Source organism: Lygodium microphyllum, chromosome 30 (genome assembly GCF_053477565.2).
Source record: "Lygodium microphyllum isolate KBCC chromosome 30, Lygodium_microphyllum_v1.1.10, whole genome shotgun sequence".
NCBI lineage: Eukaryota > Viridiplantae > Streptophyta > Polypodiopsida > Schizaeales > Lygodiaceae > Lygodium > Lygodium microphyllum.
Window position 1 is genome coordinate 50,463,337 of NC_141164.1, and position 27,910 is coordinate 50,491,246.

At 40.9% G+C, this 27,910-nt stretch overlaps 1 protein-coding gene across 2 annotated transcripts; it reads right to left on the bottom strand.

Moving 5' to 3' along the window:
* Nucleotides 1-24,845: 24,845 nt before the first annotated feature.
* On the bottom strand, nucleotides 24,846-27,525 carry LOC148009827 (uncharacterized). 2 transcript variants are annotated; one of them, XM_087673346.1, is made up of 3 exons: nucleotides 27,237-27,525; nucleotides 27,050-27,111; nucleotides 24,846-26,326 (listed from the first exon to the last, which is right to left on the bottom strand). In XM_087673346.1, the coding sequence occupies exon 3, from the start codon at nucleotides 26,204-26,206 to the stop codon at nucleotides 25,445-25,447; it is 762 nt and encodes a 253-aa protein (XP_087529472.1). In that variant the 5' UTR covers nucleotides 26,207-26,326; nucleotides 27,050-27,111; nucleotides 27,237-27,525; the 3' UTR covers nucleotides 24,846-25,444. The 2 variants fall into 2 exon arrangements, with proteins under 2 accessions (XP_087529472.1, XP_087529471.1); XM_087673345.1 differs by having other exon boundaries at nucleotides 27,050-27,144.
* Between the last annotated feature and the right edge of the window lie 385 nt (nucleotides 27,526-27,910).

Below are 27,910 nucleotides of genomic sequence, written 5' to 3' on the forward strand. Positions count from 1 at the left end.
TCATGCCAAAGCTCAAAGCATGCATCCAGTATCGGTAGGTAAGTGCCAAAGCATGTAAAGTACCTTCAGCCCACTGTTATTCCAGCATGTATTTACTACTTTAAACAGTAGATTTCAGCCCCGAATTCAAGCTAAAATCATGGTCAAACCAAATGCATACATCCCCAATACATCCGGGTAGGAAGTAGACCGCATACGGGCATCAAATAGCTCCAATGGAATGAGGCATAAGCAACAAATGTCAGTGTCAGGGGTGCTGCCCTGTTTCTAGCACTGTTATGCAGTGAATGACAATTTCAAAACTGAGAATGATGAGCTCCCAACCTCAATGTCAAGCCAAAGCATCAAAATGACATCCAAAAAATGGCTCAAATGCCCTCCAAATAGGCCAATGATGAATGCTCCATGAGCAACAAAGCATTCAGCTATAAAACATGGAGGTCAAAGTCTAAAAATGGGTGCCATATTCAGCGTGTTGAGGCCTGGAGTGCTGCTGCCAATCACGTGGAGTTATGATGGTTGGGGGGCTCCAAAATAAGCCCCAATAGCCCACACACAAGGGCTTGATGAAGATCAAGTGGCTGCAGCTTCAACACGTGAGGAGGGGAGGGCTGAATAGGTGCGCTGAAATCAGTGTGAGTTGCTGGAAAATGGCTGCTGATCAACGTGGCTGAATGTTGAGTGTGGGGGGGCTCAATGATGGCCCAAGGTAGGCACATACCAAGCCATGAAGGCCCAATGCAAAGGGGAGGGAAGATATGAGCTATGGAGCTCAAGAAGAGTGGCTGCCCTTTGTTCCTGCCCTGTTTCAAACTGAGAATACACTCAAACGCCTACAAATGCTGAAGCAATACCTCAAGGGCAAGGCTCTAATGAAGCTCAAGAAGGCCGGGATGGAGCTCGGGAAGCCGGGGAGAGTCGGGAGCTCGAGAGGTCGGCTATGGCTGCCGGGATGGAGACCCAATGCGTGAAGCGAGTCTATGCGAAGGTCGGGAAGCACCAAGTCGAGCTCGAGCAAGAGAATGCCAAGCTTTGATACCAGTTGAAAGGTGAGAGGGATCGAAGCTTGCACACGCGCTATGGCGGGAGAGCAAGAGTAAGAAAGAGAGAGACAAGAAATGGGAACTCCAATAGTCACAATGTGTGACCGGGCCTTCCTTTATTTACTAGTCACTAAAATGAATGTAAAGAATAAAGTGACGTGACGGGTGCCTGCCACCTGCAGTATGGAGTGGCGGGTACTGTCAGTGTAGTAATACACGGGGCGGCATGGCGGAGGCGCCTTCACCCCAACAGGAAGCTTGATTTATATGACTATTACCAGGCCAGATTTGAGCTATGCTGTTGGACTAGTAAGTCAGTTTATGCAAGCTCCAAGGAAACCGCATTTGGATGCGGCTAGACGCATACTCAGGTATGTGAATTCCACATTGCAGTATGGACTATTTTATGAGACTGGGGTTCAGATACAACTGCATGGATACACTGATGCTGATTGGGCTGGTAGTATTTCTGATAGACGATCTACCAATGGATATGTGTTCTCTTTTGGGAGTGCTGCAGTCACTTGGAGCAGCAAGAAACAGCCTACAGTTGCCTTGTCGAGCACAGAGGCCGAGTACAGGGGTGCAGCAATGGCTGCATGTGAGGTAGCTTGGTTGCATAAGCTACTTTATGATATGCATCAGCCTACAGATGGGCCAGTTGTCATTTATTGTGACAACATGAGCAGTATACACTTGGCAAATAACCCAGTCTATCATGCTAGAACAAAGCACATTGAGGTGCATTATCACTATGTGCGGGAGAGGGTTTTAATAGGTCTTATTGATCTAGTTTATGTCAGCACAGAGGATCAAGTAGCTGACATATTTATGAAGGCATTGGGCGCAGAGAAGCTGCGCAAGTTCAGAGACCTGCTTGGTGTGCAGGAATTAGGATTGAGCTCGAGGGGGAGTGTTGAGATATCGAGCTCCACTCATGATATGTCAGGGTGACCGTTGTGCATTTATGTCACCGACTTGTCAGTTGTAGATGCAGTTGGTACACCGCCCATGAATAATAGCTACATGATAGCTATCCTTATCTACTCTAGTTCGTGGCTCAGTTAGTATGCCACCTTAGTTAGTTGAGTTTGGTTTGAGACCCATATATAGGGTTCTTCTATTTCTTTGTATGAGAGTTCTTTTTGGCTTACACAACTAAGAAGAGGAAAACAGTTTTCAGCCTCCACCTTTGTGTGTATTCCCCCATTGTGCAAGCAAGAAAGCTACAAGTGAGACTCCTTCCTTCTCTCCCACAATCTTGACAAAGACATCAAAACTATCTCCCGCATCATGAAGGCTCAACTTCAAACCTGTCCCCACAGGAGTAGCAATAGGCTTGTGGGATTCAAGACCAATAATGTTTGCACTAGCCACTTTGGCATAGTCCTGGGTTACTCAATCTCTACTCTCTCATAAAAAAGAAGAAGCACATCATTCACATCCATATCAGAAGTAGGATGGTGTGTTATCATGAGATGAGACCTGTATAGGCTTAAAAATGGTGTAATTTGGTACTGCATCTAACTATACACCATTTGAAAGAGGTAACAAAGTGTCATAGATATCATGTGAGCATACATCTATCTCTTTTATACATGAAAGTAGAGGATGAATGGGATCTTCCACAAAGAGAATGTCATGATTGACTAAGATATGCTTACTTTGTGGATGGTATAACTTGTAATCTTTACTCTCATTTTTGTACACAAAATAATACATTTTGCACCCTTGTCACATCAAACTTCTAGTGTTGTTGCACTAGAACCAAAGCATAAGCCAAGCAGAGGTCCATTATGCATATTGCAGACCAAGATGGCTAGTCTAGCAAAAATTTGCAAATGCTACTCAAACAAAGAAGACTTATAAGGATGAGAAGAAAAAAAAGAATCATATTTTTTACATGTATTGTAAGGTAAACTTTTCCTTAATGGGCTACAAAAGAGGCTAAGAAGAAAGAGGCTAGTATGGCTATTGTAGATCCCTCTCCTTCTAGGAAGTTAAGATCTACAAACATTGTGCAAGATATAGAATGAGCACTTAGTGTCCAATGCAATTATGATTCTTCTTTACATGATTATTGCATGTCTATTATAGATTCACATATATGATACTTTGATAGTGGTCCTATGAGGCATATTACTTCTCTATGCATGCAGTCTACTTACCTCTCTTAAGCTTGCTCCTAAACTGGGACATTTGCCAATAACTCCTTTTATCCTATCAAAGGAGTTGGAAAATTTGTGTTGAGACTATTGTTAATGGTAATACTTTCATAGTTAGGAATGCTTTATATGTATCAAAGCTAAAAAAGAATTTGCTATTAGTTTTTGTACTTGCGAAGATTCGCTTGATTGTGAAGTTTGTCAATGATAGATATATAGTTGATGATCTCTCTTGCCATGTGATATGATTATTGCATTTGGTTCACTATATCATGGGTTGTATAAGCTCGATAACTATGGGAGATATGTGGAAGACATGCCATGTGCTATTGTAGATTCATAGGCAGTTTTAAATGCCAAACTTTGGCATGCACATTTTGATTATTTAAATTTTGTTAGTTTTTTGCATCTACAAAAATCTAATATAGTGCCTTCATTACCTACTCTCTTGAGACACCTAGGAAATACATTTGTGAAGGGTAGATATTGGATAAAATGTAGTGTGCTTTACTAACTAAAGATGGTCCGTGAGAGCTATTCACAAACTATAGCTTATACACAATGATGTTTGTGGTCTAATGCAAATAGCATATTTTGGCAACTACCTTGACTTCATGACTTTCTTTGATGTCTATTCCAAGCATGCATGGGTATATGGTTTAAAAGCTAAGTCCAAAGTGTTTTTGTGCTTCAAGCAATTTATTAAGTTGGTTGAAAATTTGTGAGGATGTAAAGTGGGCACTAAGAAGGTTTATTAGCATGGATAAAAAGTTGTTGGGATTGAAAGTGATGCATGGCCCGGGTACTCAGCATCATTACCTATCAGTTTGTGGTCATTTTGCCTTGGTTTTGGTGGTATTTTGGCTATTTATAACAGAAAATAGCAAGCAATTTTGACCTGTCTGCACCGTTTTGGACTACAATATGGCATCTTCTTCCACTGACATGGCTATCTTCAACATCACTAAGCTTGATGATATGAATTATGCCTATTGGAAGAGCCAAGTTTGGCAAGTATTGGTGCAGAAATCACAGTAAAGCCACTAAGGATGATTAGCAAGCACCTTGAAACTATGACTAATGACGAATGGGATGAGCTTGATGAGTTATGCAAGTCCACCCTCATCTTGTCTCTCATTGAATAGGTGCATTACAATGTGGTTGAGGAAGCACAGAGTGCTTGGCAACTTGGGGATAAAATTAAGAACCTCTATGACAAGAAAAGTCAAGCAAGTCAGGTGTGTTGGCTAAAGCAACTTATGGACCTGTGCATGAAGGAGAATATGACGATGTTTGCTCATTTGAGCCAGTTCCATGCTATTCTCAAGAACTTGACTTCGCAGGGCATTACCTTCAATAACGAGGTTACTCCATTGTTTTTGCTTGGGACTTTGAGTGAGTCATGGGATGCATTCTGCACTACCTTATGTGCTCCTGCCACTATTCTGAATTTGCCTGATGTAGAGAGTTCTCTTCTGCAAGGAAGAGATCAACCGTAAGAACTCAGATGCCTATCGTGTGTCACATACTTTGATTGTTAGAGGTAGAGATGGTAATGGAAAGAATGACCGTGGGTATGGACATGGCAGAGACTCGCAGAAGTCTAGGTCTAAGTCACGTGGTAAGTCGTGCAGCAAGTCTCGTGGAAGAAATGCTAATTTGACATCATCATTGTGGCAAGAGGGGTCACATACACCCACAGTGTCATGAGTTGTGCAATGAGAAGTACAAAGAGAACGGAAAAGACAAAGTACATGAAAAGTCCTCTAATCATAACATTATGCCTGTGAAATCCAGTGCGAAAATCGAGGAGAAAAATGTCATGCAAACTGATGACTCCGATGGGGAGTACATACTTACAACTAGTTCTTGTGATGCTATGCCGTTGACCGAGGTTCACTCTATGTATGTGCAATGCTGGCTTTTGGATTCTGGTGCTTCATTTCATGTTACACCATACTGTGAGTGGTTCCATTCCTACCGCACTGTCTCTGGTTCAATTTGCTTGGGTGATGGCAGGTCACTTGCTATTGTTGGCATTGGGGATGTATGATTCCTGTTCTCTACTGGCAGTAGTTTTCTATTACAAGATGTACATCATGTATCGGTGCTTACACGCAGTCTTATGTCTGCAAGGGTAGCTTGATGATGCTCGATTTCATGTTTCATTTGGGGATTCTACCTGAAACTCGTGGCAGAATTGTGCTTGCTAGAGGTTACAAGGCTGGCAGCCTCTATCCTCTTGTAGTTCATGGGTCCTCTGTTGACCATGTTTTATCCATCAATTCCATCCCACATATATCTCTTTGGCATGCCCGTTTGGGCTATATGTCCTTGAAGGGAATGAAAATGCTTTATGGTTTGTAGTACTTACCGCCCCTTGACTATGCATGTTTTGATTCATGTGAAAATTGTCTTTATGGCCAACAGACTAGGAATACGCATAAGAAGTCTGGTAGGACATGCATGAGTGAGCCCTTGGCATTGATACATTCGAATGTTTGAGGGCCCAGTCTATGGATGGTGCAAAGTATTTTGTAACGTTCATTGACAATTTTTCATGTAAATTCTAGACTTACCCCATTAAGCTTAAGTCAAATGTCCTGGCTATGTCTCAGAGATGGCTTGCATTGGTTAAGAACTAGACTAGGCATAAACTAAAATGCCTTAGGACTGACAATGGGGGACAATATGTGTCACGTGCCTTTGAGCAGCTATGTGACAAGAGGGGTATTAAGCGTCAATTGACCGCCCCCTATAACCCACCCCAGAATGGTTTGACTGAGCGGATGAATAGAACCATCCAGGAGCGTGTACGTAGTATGCTTAGCTATGCAGGCCTACCACAAAGCTTTTGGGCTGAGGCAATCAGTACAGTTGTGCATGTCTTAAATAGATCACCTTTTAGTGGTTTGGATTTCCAGGTTGCAAAGGAGGTATGGACTAGGAAACCTCTACCTTATGCGCATCTATATGTCTTTGGATGTGAGGCATTCTACCATGTGCCCAAGGACAAGCAGACTAAGTTGGATCCTAAGAGTGTCAAATGCATTTTCCTTGGCTATGGAGATGCATGTGAGATGGATTTCTGCCTCTGGGATATCTGCAAGCGCGGAAATTCATCCGCAACCATGACGTAGTCTTCCATGAAGATAAGATGCATAGGCAGCCTGAGAAGGTGGTAGAGATACGCAAGGTTATATTCTAGGAGGAGCCACCTGCTCTTGCACAACTAATTGGACAGCCTGCAACAGTAGTTGGTACACATGACCAGGATCTTGGACAGGATGCTAGACATGCAGCAGAGCTTGTAGTGAGATGGTCTACTAGAGCTAGATGTCCATCTGATCGATTTGAGCCCTCGATGCATTATGTCTCGGTTATAGATGCAAGAGAGCCTCTCACCTATGACAAGGCTATGCACAAGGGTGAAAGTCACTCCTAGGAGAGGGCTATGTAGTCTGAGATGGACTCCGTGCATAAGAATATGACTTGGGATTTGGTTGCATTGCCTAACAACAAGAAGGCTTTGCCATGCAAATGGGTATACAAGCTGAAAAGTATCCTTGGGCACCCCAAGATGGCTTATAAGGCAAGACTTATTGCTAAGGGTTTTAAGCATGAGCATGGAGTTGACTTTGATGAAGTATTTTCTCCTGTGGTCAAGATGACCATCCTATGCTTGGTTTTAGCCTTAGTCACGCAACTTGACTTGGACATGTATCAGATGGATGTCAAGATTGCATTCTTGCATGGGGATTTGCATGATGAGATTTACATGGAGCAGCCTAAGGGCTTTACAGAACCTGGCAGGGAGCACCTAGTGTGCAAGTTGAAGAAAAGTCTTTATGGCTTAAAGTAAACATGTAGGGAGTGGTATCATAAGTTTGATGCCTTTATGCAATCACAGGGCTACAGTAGGAGTGCTATGGATCCGTGTCTTTACACCAAGAAAGCCCATGATGGCTCATTGCTTATTTTGGTACTTTATGTGGATGATAAGTTGATAGCAAGGAAAGATCATGATGAGCTGGACACTCTCAAATCTCAGCTAAAGAAGAGCTTTGAGATGAAGGATTTGGGACTAGCCTCTCACATTCTTGGTATGCGCATTAAGCACGACTGGCATCAGGGACTAGTTTACCTCTCATAAAGGGAGTACATTCATAAAGTCCTTGAGTGTTCCCGCATGCAAGACGTCAAGACTATCGGCTTTCCATTACCTTCTTATGTGAAGGTTTCACAGGCTAATTGTCCATAGACAGATGAGAGGAGGGCCGAGATGGCCAAGATTCCTTATGCATCAATCGTGGGCAGTTTGATGTATGCCATCATAGCCACTCATCCAGATATTGCCTTTGCAGTTGGTGTTGTGGCATGATATATGGCTACACCTGGCAAGAAACATTGGGATGTCGTAAAGGGTATCATGAGATACCTGAAGGGCACAACATATATGTGTATTTGCTATGGTAATCAGGATACAAGAGTTGTGGGGTACATAGACTCCGATTATGTAGGACATGTAGATAGTAGGAAGTCCACTTCTAGCTATGTATTCACCTATGCTGGAGGTGTTGTCTCTTGGATGTCGAAGGTTCAGAAGTGTATGGCTCTCTCTACCATTGAGGCCGAGTATGTTGCAGCCATTGAGCCACTGAGGCTTGCAAGGAGGCCATATGGTTGGGCCATTTGGTTCATGACCTTGGGATTGATTCTATACCTACACTGCATTCGGATTCTATGAGTTCTATTTAGCTAGCTAAGAATCCGGTCTTCCATGCAAAGATGAAACACATTTGAGGTGAGGTATCACTTCATACGTGGGGCCGTGGAGGACAAGTCTGTTGACCTTGTCAAGATCTCCACTGATGAAAATCCTGCAGATTTGCTCACAAAAAGCCTCACTACTGAGCTCTTTTCCTTCCTCTGGAGATTGATGGGCACTGGATGAGATCATGTTTTTTCTCATCCTATTATACATATGTACATTGTACTATCTTTTCTTTTTCTTTTCACTCCTCACTGGGGCATATTTGCCTTTAAGTGGGAGGTTGTTGGGGGTAAAGGTGACTTTCCCTAACTACCCGTGTATTACTACACTGATAGTACCCGCCACTGCACACTACATGTGGCGGGCGCTCGTCACCATCACTTTATTCTTTATTCTTTTAGTGACAGTTTAAATAAAGGAAGGCGCAGTCACACATTGTGACTGTTGGAGTTCCCGTTTGGTCTCTCTCTCTTTCTTGCTCTTGCTCTCCCGCCATAGCTCTTCCAAGCAAGCTTTGATCCTTCTCACCTTTCATGACTATCGTAAGGGCAACATGATCTATGTTGTCAGACTTATGAGTTAATTTATGCAAGTACCTAAGAAGCCTCATTTGGATGCACTTAAACAGATATTGAGATATGGAAATGCACCTTGCCTTATGAAAGTTTTTATGAGACAAGTAAGGATGTGTAGGTGTTTGGATACGCAAATGCAAATTGGCCTGGTAGCATGTCCAATAGAAGATCTACTAGAGGATTCATGTTTTATCTTAGTAGTGTAGTGGTTATTTGGAGTAGCAAAAAGCAACCAATGGTTGCTTTATAGAGTAAAAAGGCTCAATATAGAGGTGGTGTTATGGCAGCATGTGAGGTGGTATGGCTGTAAAAGTTATTGGGCGGTATGGCATCATGTGAGGTAGTATGGCTATAAAAGTTACAAGGTGATTTGGATATGCAAGGAGATGGTCCATTTTTCATTCAATATGACAACATGGTACTATATAATTATCTAGGAACATTGGGTTACATGCTAGGACGAAACACATTGAGGTGCATTACCACTTTGTGAGAGAGGGGGTACTTGCATGTGAGATCAACTTGGTATATGTCAACACATAGGATTAGGTAGCTAAAATTTCCTTGAAGACATTGGGTACAAAGAAGCTTTGAGGATTTTGAAGCTTACTTAGAGTTGCAAAGTTGCAATTGAGCTTAAGAGGGAGTGTTGAGATGGCAAGCTCAACACATGCAGACATTGATGATGGACCACTTAATTTGATGGGTCTGCATGTCTACACTTAGCACGTCAATGGTTATTATGATCCTCACATGGACACTGACTTATCACTTACTATATTTGGTTAATTATATCTACCTATAGTTGGTATAGTTATTGCATTAGAGAATTAGTATAGTAAGTTATACATTGTTTCACTTAGAAGACCACATTCCTTTATGTTGCATATGATCTATACTTTGTGTACATTGTATTGAGTGAGTAAGAAGGAAGAAAAAATAGCAAGAAAATGTTTTGTTCTCCATCTATCTTCTTATGTTCTTGAGTGAGTTTCTTCTTGCATGTGTTGTGTGTGTTCAATGATGGAGTTCCCCCACCACATGATTTGTGATAGATCTCCCCTCTATACTTTTGTTGTCAATCATTTAGGTATGCTCTATCTCTTTGATTTGAACTCTCTCTCTCTCTCTCTCTCTCTCTCTCTCTCTCTCTCTCTCTCTCTCTCTCTCTCTCTCTCTCTCTCTCTCTCTCTCTCTCTCTCTCTCTCTCTCTCTCTCTCTCTCTCTCTCTCTCTCTCTCTCTCTGTGGCATTGATGTGCTCTCTCTCTCTTTTATGTATTAGGTGATATCAGGTTCTTGACATTGTTTGAAGTGAACAACACTCTTATAGAGTGTTAAACAATAAAACTAGTAATGGACTTGGCAAAGTGGGACTTTCACTTTTGATAGTAATGCATGGAATTGGGCTTATGTCATACATACAAAAAGTAGCAATAGTTTGTTTGTACCATAATAAGCGAGTTCCTAATACACCTATTCTATTGTGATCCTTTATTTTGGGACAATAGCCATGGTTCAATCTATCATACTTGGATTCCCAATCCTAGAAGCTACTCTTATGTTTCCCTCAATCACCTCAATGCACCTCTATGTTTGCTAGCCCCTTGATATGTGTGATGCTTTATGCTAAGACCCTTGGTACTCTGCCCTATGCCAAGATCCTTGGCAATTGGAACCTTGGCTACATATTGTTTGCACAATAGCATTGGTGTGCAAAAGAGGTGTTTGGATGTGCTTGTTTAAAGCAATGAGTCAACAAACAACTTGGACTTGATGCAACTATAATCTTAATGTTGATAATTGAATTCACATAAAACAATAAAGGTATGTCTTGAATTCACATTGATTTTGCACTTATTTTGAAGAATTATGTATTGTCATGCCCTTCCATTGCTAGTGATGTACATGCCTTTCTAAACCACCTCGGGACTAGACTATTTGATCTCTCCAATCATAATACACTACTATGTCTCTAAGTGAAAATCCCATGTATTCCCCCATGCATAGATTTCTTGAAAAACAAAAAACTAGTTCAGAAAGAAAGTAGTTATAAGATATTGCCTTGACATCTCTTGGGTGCTAGCAAAACCCCCATGTATTCTACCATTTAGAAACTTCTTCAACTATGAAAATTTCCAAAGAGCACGAGAAGGGTGTCCTAAGGCATGAGACCCCATATGATGATTGATTCTAAAGAAGGATAGGAAGTAGTACAAAGTCAATAAGCCTAACTTTAAAAAGCTTATTAATATAACTGAAGTTTTATGTAAATCCAAAGTTTGCTAATATTATTAAAATTCTATGTAAATCAAAAACCCCCATGGAGTCTTGAAAATAACTCCTCAAAGTAACGGCACCAAGTCTAGAAAATCTAGGGCTACTTCAAACCTTTTACAAACCTTACATCATATTTTAGTATTTGAGTTGACATCTAAAGATGGATAATAATCTTTCAAATTTGAATTCCCAAATGAACACCCTCAAATGCTCATTTATGGTCGTTAGGCCACATAGGGCACACTACAATGGCCTTTCGTAAGTTCCTTTATCATGGAAATAAGAACTTGATTAGTTTTATTCACAAACATAGCTCTAGAAAGCCATCCCTTGCATTTTATTGAGATCCTACAATTTAGTTATTTGCAAGACAATGGTGAACAATATCAATTCTACAAGACACTCATTTGATTGATTACTATCTTGCAAATCATGTTTTATTGGGAACTTGCAATGTTCTTCTTTGCAATGAAGTAGTTTTGCCCCTTATGTTGGAAGTCATGCAACTCTTGCTAGCTCCACTCAAGTAAATATTTTATCTTAGATGGATGTTTTACTCTCTTGGTAGCTTTGAGGGATGTGCTTAAGCAAAGGTTGTGCAAGAGCACATGATAGAAATACTTTATGAATTAATTGATTTACTTCATTTCTTTCCTTTTGTAGAGGGAGTAATGGCTCACTAATACAAGTGTTCTCAAACATGAGGAGGGTAAGTAGTCAAATATGGTGATGGTGACTACGTTTGATCTCCAAGTTGTCTCAAAGATTATGATGGTAGAGACAATCCAATAATAAAGGAGAGAGAGGCACACATGCATACACACATATCATGGATTGTGATGATGTGATTATGATTTTATGATTTTGTAACTTATTGTAATGCTTTTTCTTAGTTTCCTTATTGGTAGTAGTGTTCTTTTTGTTGTTTCCTTTATAGGTCATAGTTTGGAAGCCATTGTTGTTAGGCTACTTTGCATTTTCTTTGGGGGTATTTGCTTTAGATTTGTGTTCTATGCAATCTTCAATGAAATGGCCAACCTTAATATATTTAGAATAAACCTTTATAGGCCTCAAGTTTTTTTTAAGTACCCTACCTTCAAAGTCTACGAATAAATTCCTCGCGGTGTTCTGGTAAGGAAGCAGTGTTGCTTTCATTTTCTGTTTTGGGAGTAGATCTCTGCAGGTAGCACAGTCGAAAATTGCAAGAGTGCATTGTCTCAGGTTGAGACGCCCTTCGCGGTGAAGCAAGAGGGCAGTATATGCTGCGGGAAAGGGCTTTAGCCCTTGGCGACCCTGTTTTTTTTATTTGAGGCCATTTCGGGGCCTGTTTTGGAGGCGGAAGTTTTCTGCACGCACTCAGGAAAAGGCCCAGTTTTATGTTGTGCAGCCACTGTTCTACAGATTTGCCCTTGTGAGGCTGAAGCTGTGTTCTCTGCAGTGACAAAATTTTTTGTAGTATTCTGTAATGGCGTCTGATTCTCTTTCACAAATTGTAACTGAAAAGCTTGACAAGAACAACTTCCAAGCATGGAAGTTTAGAATGACGAATTTCCTTATGGGAAAAGGATATTGGGAATTTGTTGCAGGAAATGAAGAAGAACCAGTTCTTCCTGATGTTCCCAATTAACAGCAAATGCAGGCATTCAAAGCATGGCATGAGAGAGCCAGGAAAGTTATTGTACTGGCTGTCTATCAGTATTTCAGACTCTATGATTGTGCATATTCAGGATGCAAGTACGCCAAAGGAGGCATGGGATACTTTGTCAAAAATGTATAGCACAAATACGCAAACCAGGAAAATGCAGCTCAAGAAAGAGTTGCATAATGTGCAAAGAGAAAGTATGAGCATCAATGACTACCACATGAAGGTGAAGAAGATTGTAGATACACTTCCTTCCATTGGGTCGCCAGTGGAGGATGATGATTTAGTTTCTGTGACCTTGAATGGTCTAGGAAAGGATTATGCACAGTTTCGGACATCCATTTCAGTTCGTGAAAGATTTCCTGATTTTGAGGAGTTGATTGCTCTTCTAATTTCTGAGGAGCAAAGAAATGGTGGTGCATCTTCTTCAGCAGGAACTTCAAAAGAAACTGTCTTCTACTCAAATGCTGAAAGAGGTAGAGGCAGAGGTAGAGGAGGCCGATTTGGAGGCCGTGGTAGAAATCAGAATATGCAGCAAACTCAAGAAAACCAGTCCTATGGAGGAGGACGTGGTAACTCTAGAGGCAGGGGGAGCCAAAGAGGTCGTGGTGGATGGCAAAGAGGCCAAAATGCAAACAGTAATGTTGAATGCTACTACTGTGGTAAAATGGGTCATATGGCTAAAGACTGCTATAAAAAGCAGAATGACATCATGAATGGAAAACTGCAACAAGGGAATTATGCATCTTCTAGTAGACAGGGTGATGACAGAAATGGGCATTTGTTTATGGTGCAGCACATGAATAATTATGTGACAAGTGCAGAAGAAAGCAACGATGTATGGTATGTTGACTCAGGTGCATCAAACCACATGACAGGTCATGCAAAATGGATGCAGGATGCAAGGAAAATGGAAAAACCAGGATTTGTGGAGACTGGTGATGATACTGCACATCCTATTGTGTAGATTGGAAAAATTCATTTGTCTATGCAGGATGGGAAAAAGAAATACCTGTCCGATGAATTTCATGTCCCGAATATCACCAAGAATCTGGTTTTTGTTGGTCAAATGATTGAGCAGGGCTTGCAGGTCAGATTTAATCCTCATGGATGCTTTGTTGAGGATATGAAAAATAAAGGTCGCTTGATAGCAAAAGGAAAGAAGAAGGGCAGAATGTTTACATTGGATGCAGACATGCCTGAATTGAGTGCAGCAATGTTTGCACATGGGACCGGTGTAGTTGCAGATATTGATATCTGGCATAAACGCATTGGTCATGTTAATGTACAGCGACTTAAATCAATGCAGGCCCAAAACATTATTGCAGGATTGCCTAAATTCAAGGTTGCAAAAATGCATAAGGTATGTGAAGCCTGTCAGTTTGGAAAATAGGCAAGGAAACCATTTCCTAGACATGTTCAAGAGAGTAAGAAGCCATTGGAATTAATCCACTCTGATGTGTGGACTACTAAAGCTGCATCTCTTGGAGGCTGTCATTATTTTGTCACTTTTATTGATGACTATAGCAGAAAAGTTTAGGTGTATTTTATGAAAAAGAAAAGTGAAGTTTTTGGGCATTTCAAAACTCTTAAAGCTATGGTTGAAAAAGAAACAGGCCTGCAAATAAAATGCCTAAGGTCAGATGGAGGGGGAGAGTACCTCTCAAATGAGTTTGCAAGATTCCTGCAGGAGCATGGAATAAAGCAGCAATATTCATGCAGTCATACCCCACAACAAAATGGAATTGTAGAAAGGAAAAACAGGCATATTGGAGAGGTATCTCGTGCCATGCTCAACGAAAAAGACTTGCCAGATTTTTACTGGGCTGAAGCAGTTGCTACAGCAGTCTATATAATGAACAGGACTCCCACTGCAGCAATACATGGGATGACTCCAGAGGAGAGGTATACTGGTGGGAAACCAGATATTTCTCATTTGAAAATTTTTTGTTGCATTGCCTATGTACATGATCCAATTTGGATCCAAAAGCTGAGAAGTGCATCTTTATTGGTTACTCTCTGCAGCAAAATAGATGCTATAACCCTTCTACTCGTAAGTTTACAGTGAGCAGAGATGTTGTTTTTGATGAGATGAGTAGCTGGTATAAACCAGTAAATGTGATTGATGATGTAGATGCACAAAATGGTAATGCTGCACAGAATTCACAGCAGCAGTCACAAAATATTAGTGGACCTGGAGCATCCTCTAGCAGTGGTTCACATTCTTCGCCATGGATAGGCAGATTGAGATCAAGAGAATCTTCTCAAAGCTATGCAGATAGTGGTATGCAGGTATCACGAAAAGGAAAAGAAAAGGTTGATCAGCCCATGTTTGATGTGAATGCAGGTCACTCTTATGTGGATGGTGAATCCAGTGGCTCAGAACAGAGCATTGATGATGAGTTGGGTATTCCTTCTATTGTTACACCTGGAGTAAGGAAGACCAAGAATGTTTTGAGAGCACCTGGGAGTGAACCTATTTTGCGTAGGTCTACGAGAGCTAGGTATCCTGTGGATAGGCTGAAATATGATGGATTTACAGCCATTCACTATGCATATATGGTCAAAGTGATATAGGAACCAGAACCCACTTCTTTTGAGCAAGCCATGGGAAAAGAAAAATGGGAGAAAGCCATGGATGAAGAAATGGATGCCTTGGAAGCAAATGCTACATGGGAATTGGTACCTTTGCCTAAAGGTAAGAATGCAATTTGCTGTAAGTGGGTTTATAAGGTGAAGCACAATGCAGATGGTTCTGTGAACAGATACAAGGCAAGATTAGTAGTCAAGGGGTATGCACAAACATATGGCATTGACTATGAAGAAACATTCAGTCCGGTTGCAAGGATGGCAACCGTAAGAGCAGTCATTGCTATGGCTACATCAAAGGGATGGTCTTTACATCAGATGGATGTAAAGAATGCCTTCTTGCATGGTGATTTGCAAGAAGAGGTCTATATGGAGCAGCCACCAGGTTATGTGCATGCTGTTCATCCTGAGTTTGTTTGCAGGTTGAAGAAAGCCTTGTATGGCTTGAAGCAAGCACGTAGAGCATGGTCTGACAAGATAGGACAGTATCTTGTCACTATTGGCTTTCAGATTTCCAATGCAGATTTCTCACTTTATGTGAGAAAAACAGAGAAAGGTATTATGCTACTTGTCATTTGTGTTGATGATTTGATTATGACAGGTGACAGTGATGAAGATATCCTTCATGTGAAAATGCTATTGAAGCAGAAGTTTGAGATGAAGGATTTGGGAGAGCTGCGTTATTTCTTGGGCATTGAGGTGATTAGATCACCAAGTGGGATACAGCTCTTGCAGAGGCACTATGGATTGGACATGCTGTCCAAATATGGGATGACAGGCTGTAAGCCTATTTCAGTTCCTTTGGAGCAGAATGTGAAGCTGAGCGCAGATGCAGGTGAGCTTCTGGAAGACCCTACTATGTACAGACGCATAGTAAGAAGCTTGATTTATATGACTATTACCAGGCCAGATTTGAGCTATGCTGTTGGATTGGTAAGTCAGTTATGTAGGCTCCAAGGAAACCGCATTTGGATGCGGCTAGACGCATACTCAGGTATGTGAAGTCCACATTGCAGTATGGATTATTTTATGAGAATGGGGTTCAGATACAGTTGCATGGATACATTGATGCTGATTGGGCTGGTAGCATTTCTGATAGACGATCTACCAGTGGATATGTGTTCTCTTTTGGGAGTGATGCAGTCACTTGGAGCAGCAAGAAACAGCCTACAGTTGCCTTATCCAGCACAGAGGCTGAGTACAGGGGCGCAGCAATGGCTGCATGTGAGGTAGCTTGGTTGCATAAGCTACTATTTTATGATATGCATCAGCCTACAGATGGGCCAGTTGTCATTTATTGTGACAACATGAGCAGTATACACTTGGCAAATAACCCAGTCTATCATGCTAGAACAAAGCACATTGAGGTGCATTATCACTATGTGCGAGAGAGGGTTTTACTAGGTCTTATTGATCTGGTTTATGTCAGCACAGAGGATCAGGTAGCTAACATATTCACGAAGGCATTGGGCGCAGAGAAGCTGCACAAGTTTAGAGACCTGCTTGGTGTGCAAGAATCAGGATTGAGCTCGAGGGGGAGTGTTGAGATATCGAGGCTCGAGGGGGAGTGTTGAGATATCGAGCTCCACTCGTGATATGCCAGGGTGGCCATTGTGTATTTATGTCACCGACTTGTCAGTTGCAGATGCGGTTGGTACATCGCCCATGAATAATAGCTAGACGACAACTATCCTTATCTACTCTAGTTCGTGGCTCAGTTAGTATGCCACCTTAGTTAGTTGAGTTTGGTTTGAGACCCATATATAGTGTTCTTCTATTTCTATGTACTTGAGTTCTTTTTGGCTTACACAACTAAGAAGAGGAAAACAGTTTTCAGCCTCCACCTTTGTGTGTATTCCCCCATTGTGCAAGCAAGAAAGCTACAAGTGAGACTCCTTCCTTCTCTCTCACAATCTTGACATAAATACTTAGGAAGCTTTTGACATACATCCCATCTCTATGGGAACTTGAAGTTACAATTGGGGGTTTATGAGGCTTATAGGCCTCCAGCCTAATAGTTTTCCTAATGGGGAGATCGATACTCTAAGAATGGGGTAAATATTCCTAGTTAGGTTTGTTAACTCAATCCAAACAAGCATTTCAATTAGCTTAGCACTGTGTAGATCAAACCATTTGAACAAAAACATAGGTGGATTCTTAATCACACATAGTTCAACACCCAAAACATTGAGCATTATCTCTTTCATTTCGAAGAGGAAGAAGTTCTTGTTTGGCATACACTACATTTCAGATATTTTGCATGCTAGGTTTTTCCAATTACTCATAATCCAAAACTTCAAGCACTCTGCTTGGCGAGGCTAGCCCCATAGAAAAGGTGTATTAGAGCCCTTGTTTCATGTATATTATTCCACGTATCCAAGCTCGAAATCGAAACAAAACTAGGGATGATACCTTTGCCTTACCATGTAGCCATTCTTGTCTTGTGTACCTCTACTCTCCACGTCTCCCACTTTAAATGCATGTTAGCCTCATTGAGGATGGTCTTGCTAAACTGCAGAAGCTTGTCGATCAAGATTTATTTATGTAAACAAATAGTTAGGTGAATTTTCACTTGCACCTCCTCTAAGATCTTGATTTCTTGAGGAAGGCCCCTGTTATTTTTGCATGTTGAAGGCCTTTAGGGCACACCCTCCTAGACTTTGTGGCAACATGTGATGGGGCTACACAAATCATGGAGAATGCATAGAGAGAGAGAGAGAGAGAGAGAATGTTGTGTATGTGGTACCTTAATAGCCCTCTGTGAGCAAAGCCTTATTGTCTTATCACTTCATAGATAAAGAATGTGTGTACATGTATAGTTAGAGTTAGTGAGAGAGATGGGCAACTAGCCACATTAACCTTTACCCAACAACCTCCCACTTAAATGCCGGTGTGCCTTTGAGGGAGAAAGAACAATTAAAAAATAATGTGAGCTACTCTTACCCAATTCCCACATCAATTCTCAATAGTGTGCAAACTTCTCAGAGGGCGGTGTAAGAAAGTCTACAAGGTTTTCGTCTATATGCATTTTGACTAGCCTAGTAGGCTTGGCCTCAAGCACCTAATGAATCAAGTGATACTTTACTTATATATGCTTATTCTTCATATGAAACACATGATTATTTGCCAACATAATGACACTTTAGCTATCGCTATGCAACAATGGCATGTCTTCTCCAAGGCCCAAATCTCCCACTAGACGAGTAAGCAATATAGCTTCTTTGCATTCCTCTATTGCTACTACATACTTTGCCTTAGTAGTAGATAATGCCACATATTTTTGTAAATGAAATATTCATGAGATCACACTACCATACAAGGTAAATACATATCATGTGGTTGACTTTCTGTTGTCACCATTTTCTACATAGTCTAGACTTGTGTACCCAAGTGCATTATTGCTTTTTCCAAATCATATGCACATATCCCTTGTATCATTCAAGTAGCTCAATATTCATTTCATAGCTTCCCAATGTTTCTTGCCAAGATTTAACATGTATGTACTCACAAGTTCTATTGCAAATGCAATGTCCAAGTGAGTAGCAATCATGGCATATGTGAGACTAACCACATATGATGCATAAGGAACCTTGGTCATTTCATCCTTTCCCACATCAAATTTGGGACAATCATCGGCATTAAGTTTCACACATAGAGGAAATGGGGTACTTATTCCCTTCCTCCCCTCCATATTGAAATGATGCAATACTTTGCTTACACAATCCTTTCAGGACAAATAGAGAAATCTCTTTATTCTATACATGATTACGCACATACCAAGAATGTGATTAGTGTGTCCCAAATCCTTTATCTCGAAGGTTTCCATCAACCTTTCTTTAGGGCATCTATCTCATACATGTTTGTCCTAGCAAAACAACATATCATCCATATATAATATCAAGCTATCCTCATCCTTAGCTTTTTTAGTGTATAAGCAATTATCTATATCACTTCTTTTGTATCCATGAGACTTCGTAAAGGTATCAAACTTATTGAATTTATTATATCATCCCTTGAGGCCTGCTTTAAGCCATTAACACTCTTGTTTAGCTTGCAGGAGACAAGCTTCTCTTTGACATCTTTCACAAAGCCCTTGTGTGTTGAGAAACACGGATCTAGAGCTAGTTAGCTATAGTGGATGCAAATCAAACACACGATACATGATAGAGAGAAGAGATTGTAACTCAAGTGAATTAGGTTCCAAGATAGATTAGCTTGGACTCATAAACACAATCTTGAGTGAATCAATGGATAGTACCATTACATTGAAATGAGTGTCAAGTACATGCTTATATAGCTTTTGGGTATTACCACTATCCCTCACCGTGCTTATGGGATTTTGGACATCTCTTCCTAGAGCTTCTGGAGCATACAACTTTTCTCATATCTTCCATACAAAGCCACTTATGGCCCAGCCTCTTTTGGGCATACATCATTTGATTTCTCAACATCCCCTTCAAATGATGAGTCTCTACCCTTGCTGGCTTTTTTCCCCCCCGCATGCCACGCTCTCTGCAAGGGTGACTCTCTGGCTCTCTTCTCTTTCCTTCACCGAGGCGTATGTCGAAGTAGTAGATAGACCTCATAGTGTGCAACTAGAGCATGTGATCTAGGAAAGATAGAGGTTGCACCCTCTCGGCCGGTGTGGGCTTATGTGGAACCACAGTTAGCCTAGAATGACTGTTATGCGCATGTATGCACCCATCGCCACTCTTTCGCAATCTCCCAACATACACAGAGTTTGCAAAAGGGGCCCTGCACAGAATGCATCCACAAGCTCTTCCCTTTCATCTTCTTTCTCTGAATCTTCTTCTAATAAAACTCCAATTCCTTCCCCTCCAAGATGTAGCCATCAGCTCACCCACACTGCCCATGATATTGCAACTGGCAAACTGATCTTCAAGATGGGGATCCAGCTTGTGATCCTTTTGGCTTCTGCAATTTTCCTCTGGACATGGTTACTTTTCTTCTTATCCTCCTATGTTGTTCCTACCTCAACATCCTCTCCTTCCTTCTTGATACCAAAAGACTTCTTCACCTCGTATGAACGATGGATGTTGGATAGCTTGAGATACTGGAATGAAAATAGGCTAGCTACCTAGCTCAGCCATAGCTCTGATACCATGTTGAGAAACACGAATCTAGAGCTAGTTAGCTATGGTGGACGCAAATCAAACACACAATACATGATAGAGAGAAGAGATTGTAACTCAAGTGAATTAGGTTCCAAGATAGATTAGCTTGGACTCATAAACACAATCTTGAGTGACTCAATGGATAGTACCATTACATTGAAATGAGTGTCAAGTACATGCTTATATAGCTTTTGGGTAGTACCACTGTTCCTCATCGTGCATATGGGATTCTGGACATCTCTTCCTAGAGCTTCTAGAGCGTACAACTTTTCTCATATCTTCCATACAAAGCAACTTATGGGCCAACCTCTTTTGGGCATACATCATTTGATTTCTCAACATTGTGGGACCTGCTTTAAACCATAAAGACTCTTTTTTAGTTTATAGATAAGTTTCTCTTTGCCATTTTCCATAAAACCCTTTGCTTGTTGCATGTAGATCTCATGATGAAGATCACTATGTGAGAATGTCATCTATACGCTTAACTGTATACGGTCCATATCTTCTTTAGCCACTAAGACGAGCACAATGTGAACACTAGTCATTTTCACCTTAGGTAAAATTATATCATCAAAATCCATACCTCTCTCTTGTTTGAAGCCTTTGGCTACCAAAATATGCCATGTACTTTGGCTTAGTATTATCAACTGTAGACTTCAATTTGTAAACCCACTTACATGGCAAAGAATCCTTACCCTTTGGCAAAGGAACTAACTCAAGTCTGATTCTTCATAATAGAATTCATTTTGTACATACCATCTCCCACTTAAGCATATCATCACAAGTCATGGCCTCTTTGTAGCAAGGTGGCTCTCCCCAATCTGTTAGCATCACATAACCATCCCCCATGAGATACTATAGGGCTCTCAACCTACTACTCAATAAATATATCTGCTTCTTGCTTACTAGTAGAATTAGCCCTTGAGCCCTCTTTCTACATACTTAGTGTACTAGCATTTGTCCTTTACGGTAATGCAATAGGTGGAAATGCATCTTGAAAAGTAACTCTTCTTGTTTCCACTTCCTTGAGGGTTGTTTGTGCATCTTTTTCATTAAAGTCACATCATTACTATGTATACTCTTCCTAGCTTTTGGATCCCAAAAGTGGTAGCCCATTTTGCCACTTTGCCCATAGCCTACAAATATGCATTTTGTGGACTTTGGCTCCAACTTACTACACTTCTCTTTTGTCATGTACACATAAGCTTCATACCCAACCACTCTTAAATTATCATATGAAGGCTTAGTGCTTGTCCAAGCCTCCTCAAGGATGCCACCATTTGAACCTAAAAATCTTGACTAAGACTAGCGTTTGAAAGCATAACTAGCACTCTTTCATTAATGGTCATCATACCTTCTGCTGCACCATTTTGTGTAGGACTACTAAGTTAAGTGAGCTCCCTCTTGATGCCACACGATTTGTAGAAACTTTTGAATTTGTGAGAGATATGTTCTCCACCGTTATCAATCCTCCCAAGACACTTTAGTGGCCTTGCTCTTTTTTTGTTTAAGTTAAGATGAATGGGCATATTTATTATATATGCAATGCTCACATATACAAAATTTTAAAAATTTTGAAAATCAGCAAGTAATCCAATCAAGAAGGCATTTCCATTCCATTTTAGACATATGATGTAATAGCGCTACCACAAAGATACACTTAGTTGATTCATTATTGTAAGTACATGATCTTTAATAGCAAATACATGAAGAGGATATATGGTTTCACATTTGGCTCCTCTAGGTACAACAAACTTGCCCTTGTGGGCTTTCCATGACTAACTACCAAAAGTAGTCGAATACCCCAAGTCATCAAGCTAACCAATATAGACTTTGTGAGCTTGAGCACATGTTGCACATTCTTGAGGGTGAAGGTGGAACCATTCTAAAATGAAAACTACACATCGCCTATACCAACTGTGTCACACATAATCATTCCCAAGGTGGATAGATCCATGCCTACTGTTATCACATGAATAGAACTACTCTCTATGAGAAGTTAAATGAAAAGAAATGTCAGAATCAAGTATCCATTTTTGGTTCAAGTGGTGATCTAATGTAACTAATACATATATAGAAAGACTAGAAGTAAAGAGCATTTCACCATTATCTTCACATGCAATTATTGCATTCACTTCCTCAACCTTCACTTTGCCTTTTGCCCTCTTTCTTACCAACATCATTGCCATCCTTCTTTTCATATTTCTTATCTCATTTCCATTTATAACAATGCTTCTTGATATGACACATTCTAGCACAATGGAAGCATTCAATATCTTTCTTAGACCTAGATTTGATACATGACTATCCATGGTCTTGGTTCTTACTTTTATACCCTTTTTGCCTCTTTCTTCCTTAGTTGCCAATGCCTGGCCATTTATACCTTGGTTTGTGGCTTTCCTACGTATTTCTTTAGCCAATAAAATACAAGTTTATACCCCTTTTTCTTCCTTAGTTGCCAATGCTTGACCATTTCTAACTTGGTTCTGGTTTTTCTATGTTTCTCTTTCGCCAATAAACTACCCAACAGATCGTTAAACTTTAGCTCACCTTTTAGAGCTAAAGTACTAATGGCTATCCTAAAGCTAGTACACTATATTACTACATCAATACGTTCTGGTAGACTAAACAACATAATAGCATCAAGCTATCCAAGAGTATATCAAAGCTTAAATTTCACTAATACCACTACATTGAATCCAAATAGTGTCTGATAAATTGCTCATTCCTAAGAACATATCATAGACTACATCTCACCAACTGATAGTATACACAGGTCATACATTATAAATGTATAGTTAGGCTTAGTGAATGAGTTGAGCAACTAGCCACATTGGCCTTTACCCCAACATCATAGCTATGGTGCTTGATAGTAGGATTAATTAGACAAGGGGTTGAGGTGGGTATTGTAATACCCCGAGGAGTTGGAAAGAGGATTGCCCAAATTAACCCTATATGCTACTTTTAGAGATTCAACTACACTGATTGCTTCTTGGTGAAAAATCATACCACTTGTCTATATGATCATGGTGGGGACAATCCCAACCAATTCTGTTTCCAATACTTTGATTGATGTGCTTCTTTGTACCTTGCATGCATAGATGAAAGGAGCATGGACAAAAGAGGAAAGTTTCCCATTTGCAACCTAGCCTAGTTCTTTCTTAACACTGCCAACCCTCCTACTACCATAGAATCTCACTATGAGAGAGAGAGTGTGTGTGTGTGTGTCAACTTTGCTTCTACTCATGTTTCTCGTGTACTAATCTTGAAACCTAGCATGAAGTGGGAGGAGGGGAGGTGGCTAATGTTGGAAAGGGATATTTTTGAGGCCACAAGTGGTGTGGTCAATAAGGGATTTTCTATACAACAAGGGTCACACATTCTCCTTGCACCCATACGTTTCTAGCTACACCATTGGTACATGATTGCACATATATTTATCAACAACCATTATAGTTCATTGTACATCCTCCATCACCTCCCTCAAAGGCTCCTCCATCAATGTTACCTCCTCCCTCGTCTGGCCCCAAATCCTCTACAATACCTATGGATTATTGTGCTGTAGCAACAACAATTGCCTCTAGCCTCTCCCTAGGGCTCATGTTCACCATATTGGGCTCATGTTCACCATATTGAACTTACAACTTTGTACTCGCTGCTCTTGACCCATCTTTTAGTGCCCCCTTCGTTTTTTTGGCCTCTATCTACTCATCCCCACAAATTATATGATGCTTCTTCCACTAGGCCTCCAACACAAAGTAAATTATATCAATGTTGGACAACATGGACATGAAGAACCAACCTTTGGGTTATTGCCATTAGGTTCCAACCACCTTACAAGTTGCCCAAACCAAGGACAATGACAACCCAAATATTGAGCATCACTCTCCTCCATGCCCAATGCCTCTCTCTCTCTCTCTCTCTCTCTCTCTCTCTCTCTCTCTCTCTCATATTCCATGGACACATTTTGCCTGATCCTCTTCGCTATAGAATCAAAGTGTCTTTGCAAAGAGTGTTCTTCTCATCCATCTCCCCTATCATCCTCATCTTTCCTGTCATAGCAGCATCGAAATATAAAGCAGCCTACTCAAGTTTGAGCACCTACAAGTGTAGCAAGGATAGAGAGAGAGAGAGAGAGAGAAAGAGAGGGACGCAGTTCTCATATGCAGCCATGAATCCAGATGATAGGCTTGTGGGGAGCAATTTTACCGACCTAACAACCATGAATCCAAGTGATAGGCATGTTTGCATCGTCATGTGGACTACCCAGTCGGTAAGTTGTTCATTTCATATTTTGGTTATAGGTGCACCATGCATATGATGCATTGGAGATGCATTGGAGAACCTGCCCCCCACCCCCCAGAATACTTTTGGAAATATGATAGGTTTGGAAAATCCACACAGGCTCAGCCTGATGCCTAGAGCTTCGGTGTTAGGTTTGGGTCTACGACGTTTGGAATATACATTTGGAATATAAGATTCTATCCATTTGCCATTAAAACACTGAGTAAAGCAGTAAACCTATGTGCTTGCACAAGACAAGATGAAAGAAGCTTAAAATCATAACAGCTCATAATGTTTGGTAAGTCCTCAAGAATGCTCAAGCTCAAGAAAGAGAATACATCAACAAACCTGTTAGGAGAAAAAGGAATACATCAACAAATCATAAATTGAGTGAGAGAAGATCAAAGTACAAGAGACTGCATATATGTGTTCACAAATAAAGAGATGGCTATGAATGTGTATAACCAAGAGATGTTAGTTATACTCTATGCAATTAAGAAGTGGCACTAAGCCTCTTCTTGCCTCAACAAGGGTGTATCAAACACATCATCTTTATCTTGTGGTTTTCAACACATTTTTAACCTGTAGTTTTCACAGCATAGTACCAATGCAGCAACATAGGCAAATTGAAGGATTGGTTGATCAACAACCATAGATAGAGCTAGAGCCAGACAAAAAATGCTCTGGCCTTGTATACATCTTGAGTCAGCTGAAAATCAGGTGCAGAAAACTTCTTTCAGCAGTTTCATGAACCAAAACTCAGCAATAATTCACGTCCTCTTTAGCGCAAGTTAGTTCATTTGCCAGCTACAGGCACACATAACTGCAATTTTCAAAAACTGAATGGCACAAAAAGCTCTGCACGCCAGACTCTGAAAAATAATGAGGTTGATCTGATGTGCTCTAACCCAATCCATATGAATGCTTCCACCCAAGAACTTATCTCATAAAGACTCATATTAGTCCCTTTTTACTGACATGCTTCCAAAACCCAAGTTCTCTGCTTGAAAATGCTTCAAAAGGTTTTGACTGTCAAAGCGCACAACATGTGAAGCTGGGTCTAAAGCATTGGGAGAGTCCCTCAAGGACCACGGAGGGGTAGAGTTTGGCCGAGGACTACCACTGTCAAGGTCATCATGAGTTAATGGCTTTTTGGCACAAAGCCTCTTCTTCACACTTACCATCATTCTCCATGCCACTGCATAGGGAAGCTTGATAAGGGTTAATGCCAGCACATGCAGCAGAGCCAAAGGGCAACAACAGACTGCTGCACAGTCAGCGGTGTATCCAGCAGCACATTTGCAGCAAATATTGTTCAGGCAATCCCCTTGTATATGATGCTTCTGTACTTGCAGCTTGGTGGTATGCTTATGAGTATGTGGCATATGTTTCCTGTCATCAGTCCCATCATCCACAGCAGGATCCTTCTTCCGCATTTCATGTTTTTCCTGCTTTACAAGCCTGTGTCTCTTCTTCCACTTTTGTGGCACATTCTTGTGCAAAGAAGGGCTCTCTGGTATTAAACCTGAAGAGGAAAATGATGACGATGAGGAAACAAAATCGAGCCGATATGACCGTGAATCTGTAGAATCAGTGGACACATGCAGAGACTGCTCTGTGGGGGAGTTGACTGAAGACGAGGGGGATGATGACGATTTTTGAGCTGCAATAAGGGCTTTGACGGAAGAATCAGGGAGGATTATCTTAGAGGGAGCACCCATGTGAGATGAATGAGGCACGTCAAATAGTTGCTGTTCTGCACTTCAAAAATGGCTTTCCAAATGAATATTCCATGCCATAAACTGATTTGAACTTGTTATGAGAGCATGACTGCCAATTATCTGCACATAATTCAATGATGAACCTCAGTTACTGTACAGAAGTGCATTTATCTATAGAAATCGGTCGGCAATGTCAAGTATATAACAAAAGCCAAGAATGACCTCCAATCAATCTCAAAACAGACTTTCAATTCTCGCATGCACTAAGATGGCTCAAACATCAGAACAGAAGTGATATGAAAGCAAAATTTGTGTAAAAATCCCCCTAAACCAAATATCCTATAGTAAAATGCATTGTTGTGACATCATGTGGCTGTATTTCCAATTTTGGACGCTGAGGTATTACTACGTGCATAATATGGCAGTAAAATGAAATGGAAGGAAGGGCATGTGCTATTGTAGCATACATTGGTATGGCATGATAAAATTCACCAAATATATGTGGCGTTTATATCTCCACATGATAAATGCAAGCCTATAAGATGATTATGGCTTTCTATTATACTGCTGTGTCATCCAACTCAACGCAAATTCAATCATTAAATTAGACTAAACTGATGGGAAGAATACAGATAATGGCTCTGATCGGATGACTGTTTACATCTGTCAAGAGACGATTAACAGCTTTACTGGAGGATTAGGATGAACCATACTTTTAACGAGGACATTATTATGTGGATCAAACATTTGGTTGATGATCGGAGACCGAAACGAGAAAATGATTATGCGGAACAAACATTGGATTAGTGATCGGTCAGCAGGCGCTGAGATGGAGTTGCATACCTCGGATTTGTGAAGGTGCAGGCCGCCTAAGCGGAATGAATTTGTGACAGTTTATGTCGCCTCTGCAGAGAAAATAGGTTGAAAGGTTTAGGTATCTGCAACAACAAAAAAATGGAAACAAAATGTGAGCGTAATGGAAGAGGAAGATAGAAGGAAAGAGATGGAGAGGAAGGGGCAAGGAATATACAACGGCAATGGAGAGCAACGTGATGCTTGATACGGTGTGCGTATACAGACGCACAGAGAACGGGGGAGGGGCGCTGGGGGGCGGGGAGGGGGGGGTGGGGAAGGTAGGCTTGGCAGAGAATGGTACATGCAACGGTAGCAAAAAAAGCCCAGAATTACCGCTAGATTTAGCCCCTCGCTGCTAATTTTAGCAGCTGAGAGGGGCCAATCTTAGCGCCCCCTCTGTGAGAGAGAGAGAGAGAGAGAGAGAGAGAGAGAGAGAGAGGGATATGGAACGCTGCTGCCAATTTAATTTCGAACCCGTGATTTACAAACAAAAGATCCCGTTCTCTTTTTCTTTTCTTTTTTTTTGCTCTTTTCTTTTTATCATTTGCTGCCAAGCCCTTGTTCCCATGCCTCCCCTTCCGAGCTGGGCCGCATTAGCAACATCTACTCACCCCCTCTTCAATCCTCGTCTCTCGTCGCAATTCAGTGTTTGGTGAGTTCTCAAACAAAATCTTGCTGCACCAATTGTATTTTGAAGCACCCGAGAGGGAAAAGATGCAGAAAGAACCTAAAGCCTATCTCATTTTTGCACAATCGTTGTTCTTTAAACACAAGCTTTGGAGGGAGTTCCAATGTCTCCCTCAACCCTTCTTGATCTTGACATGGGCAAGAGGTTGTTAGAGTGGGTGG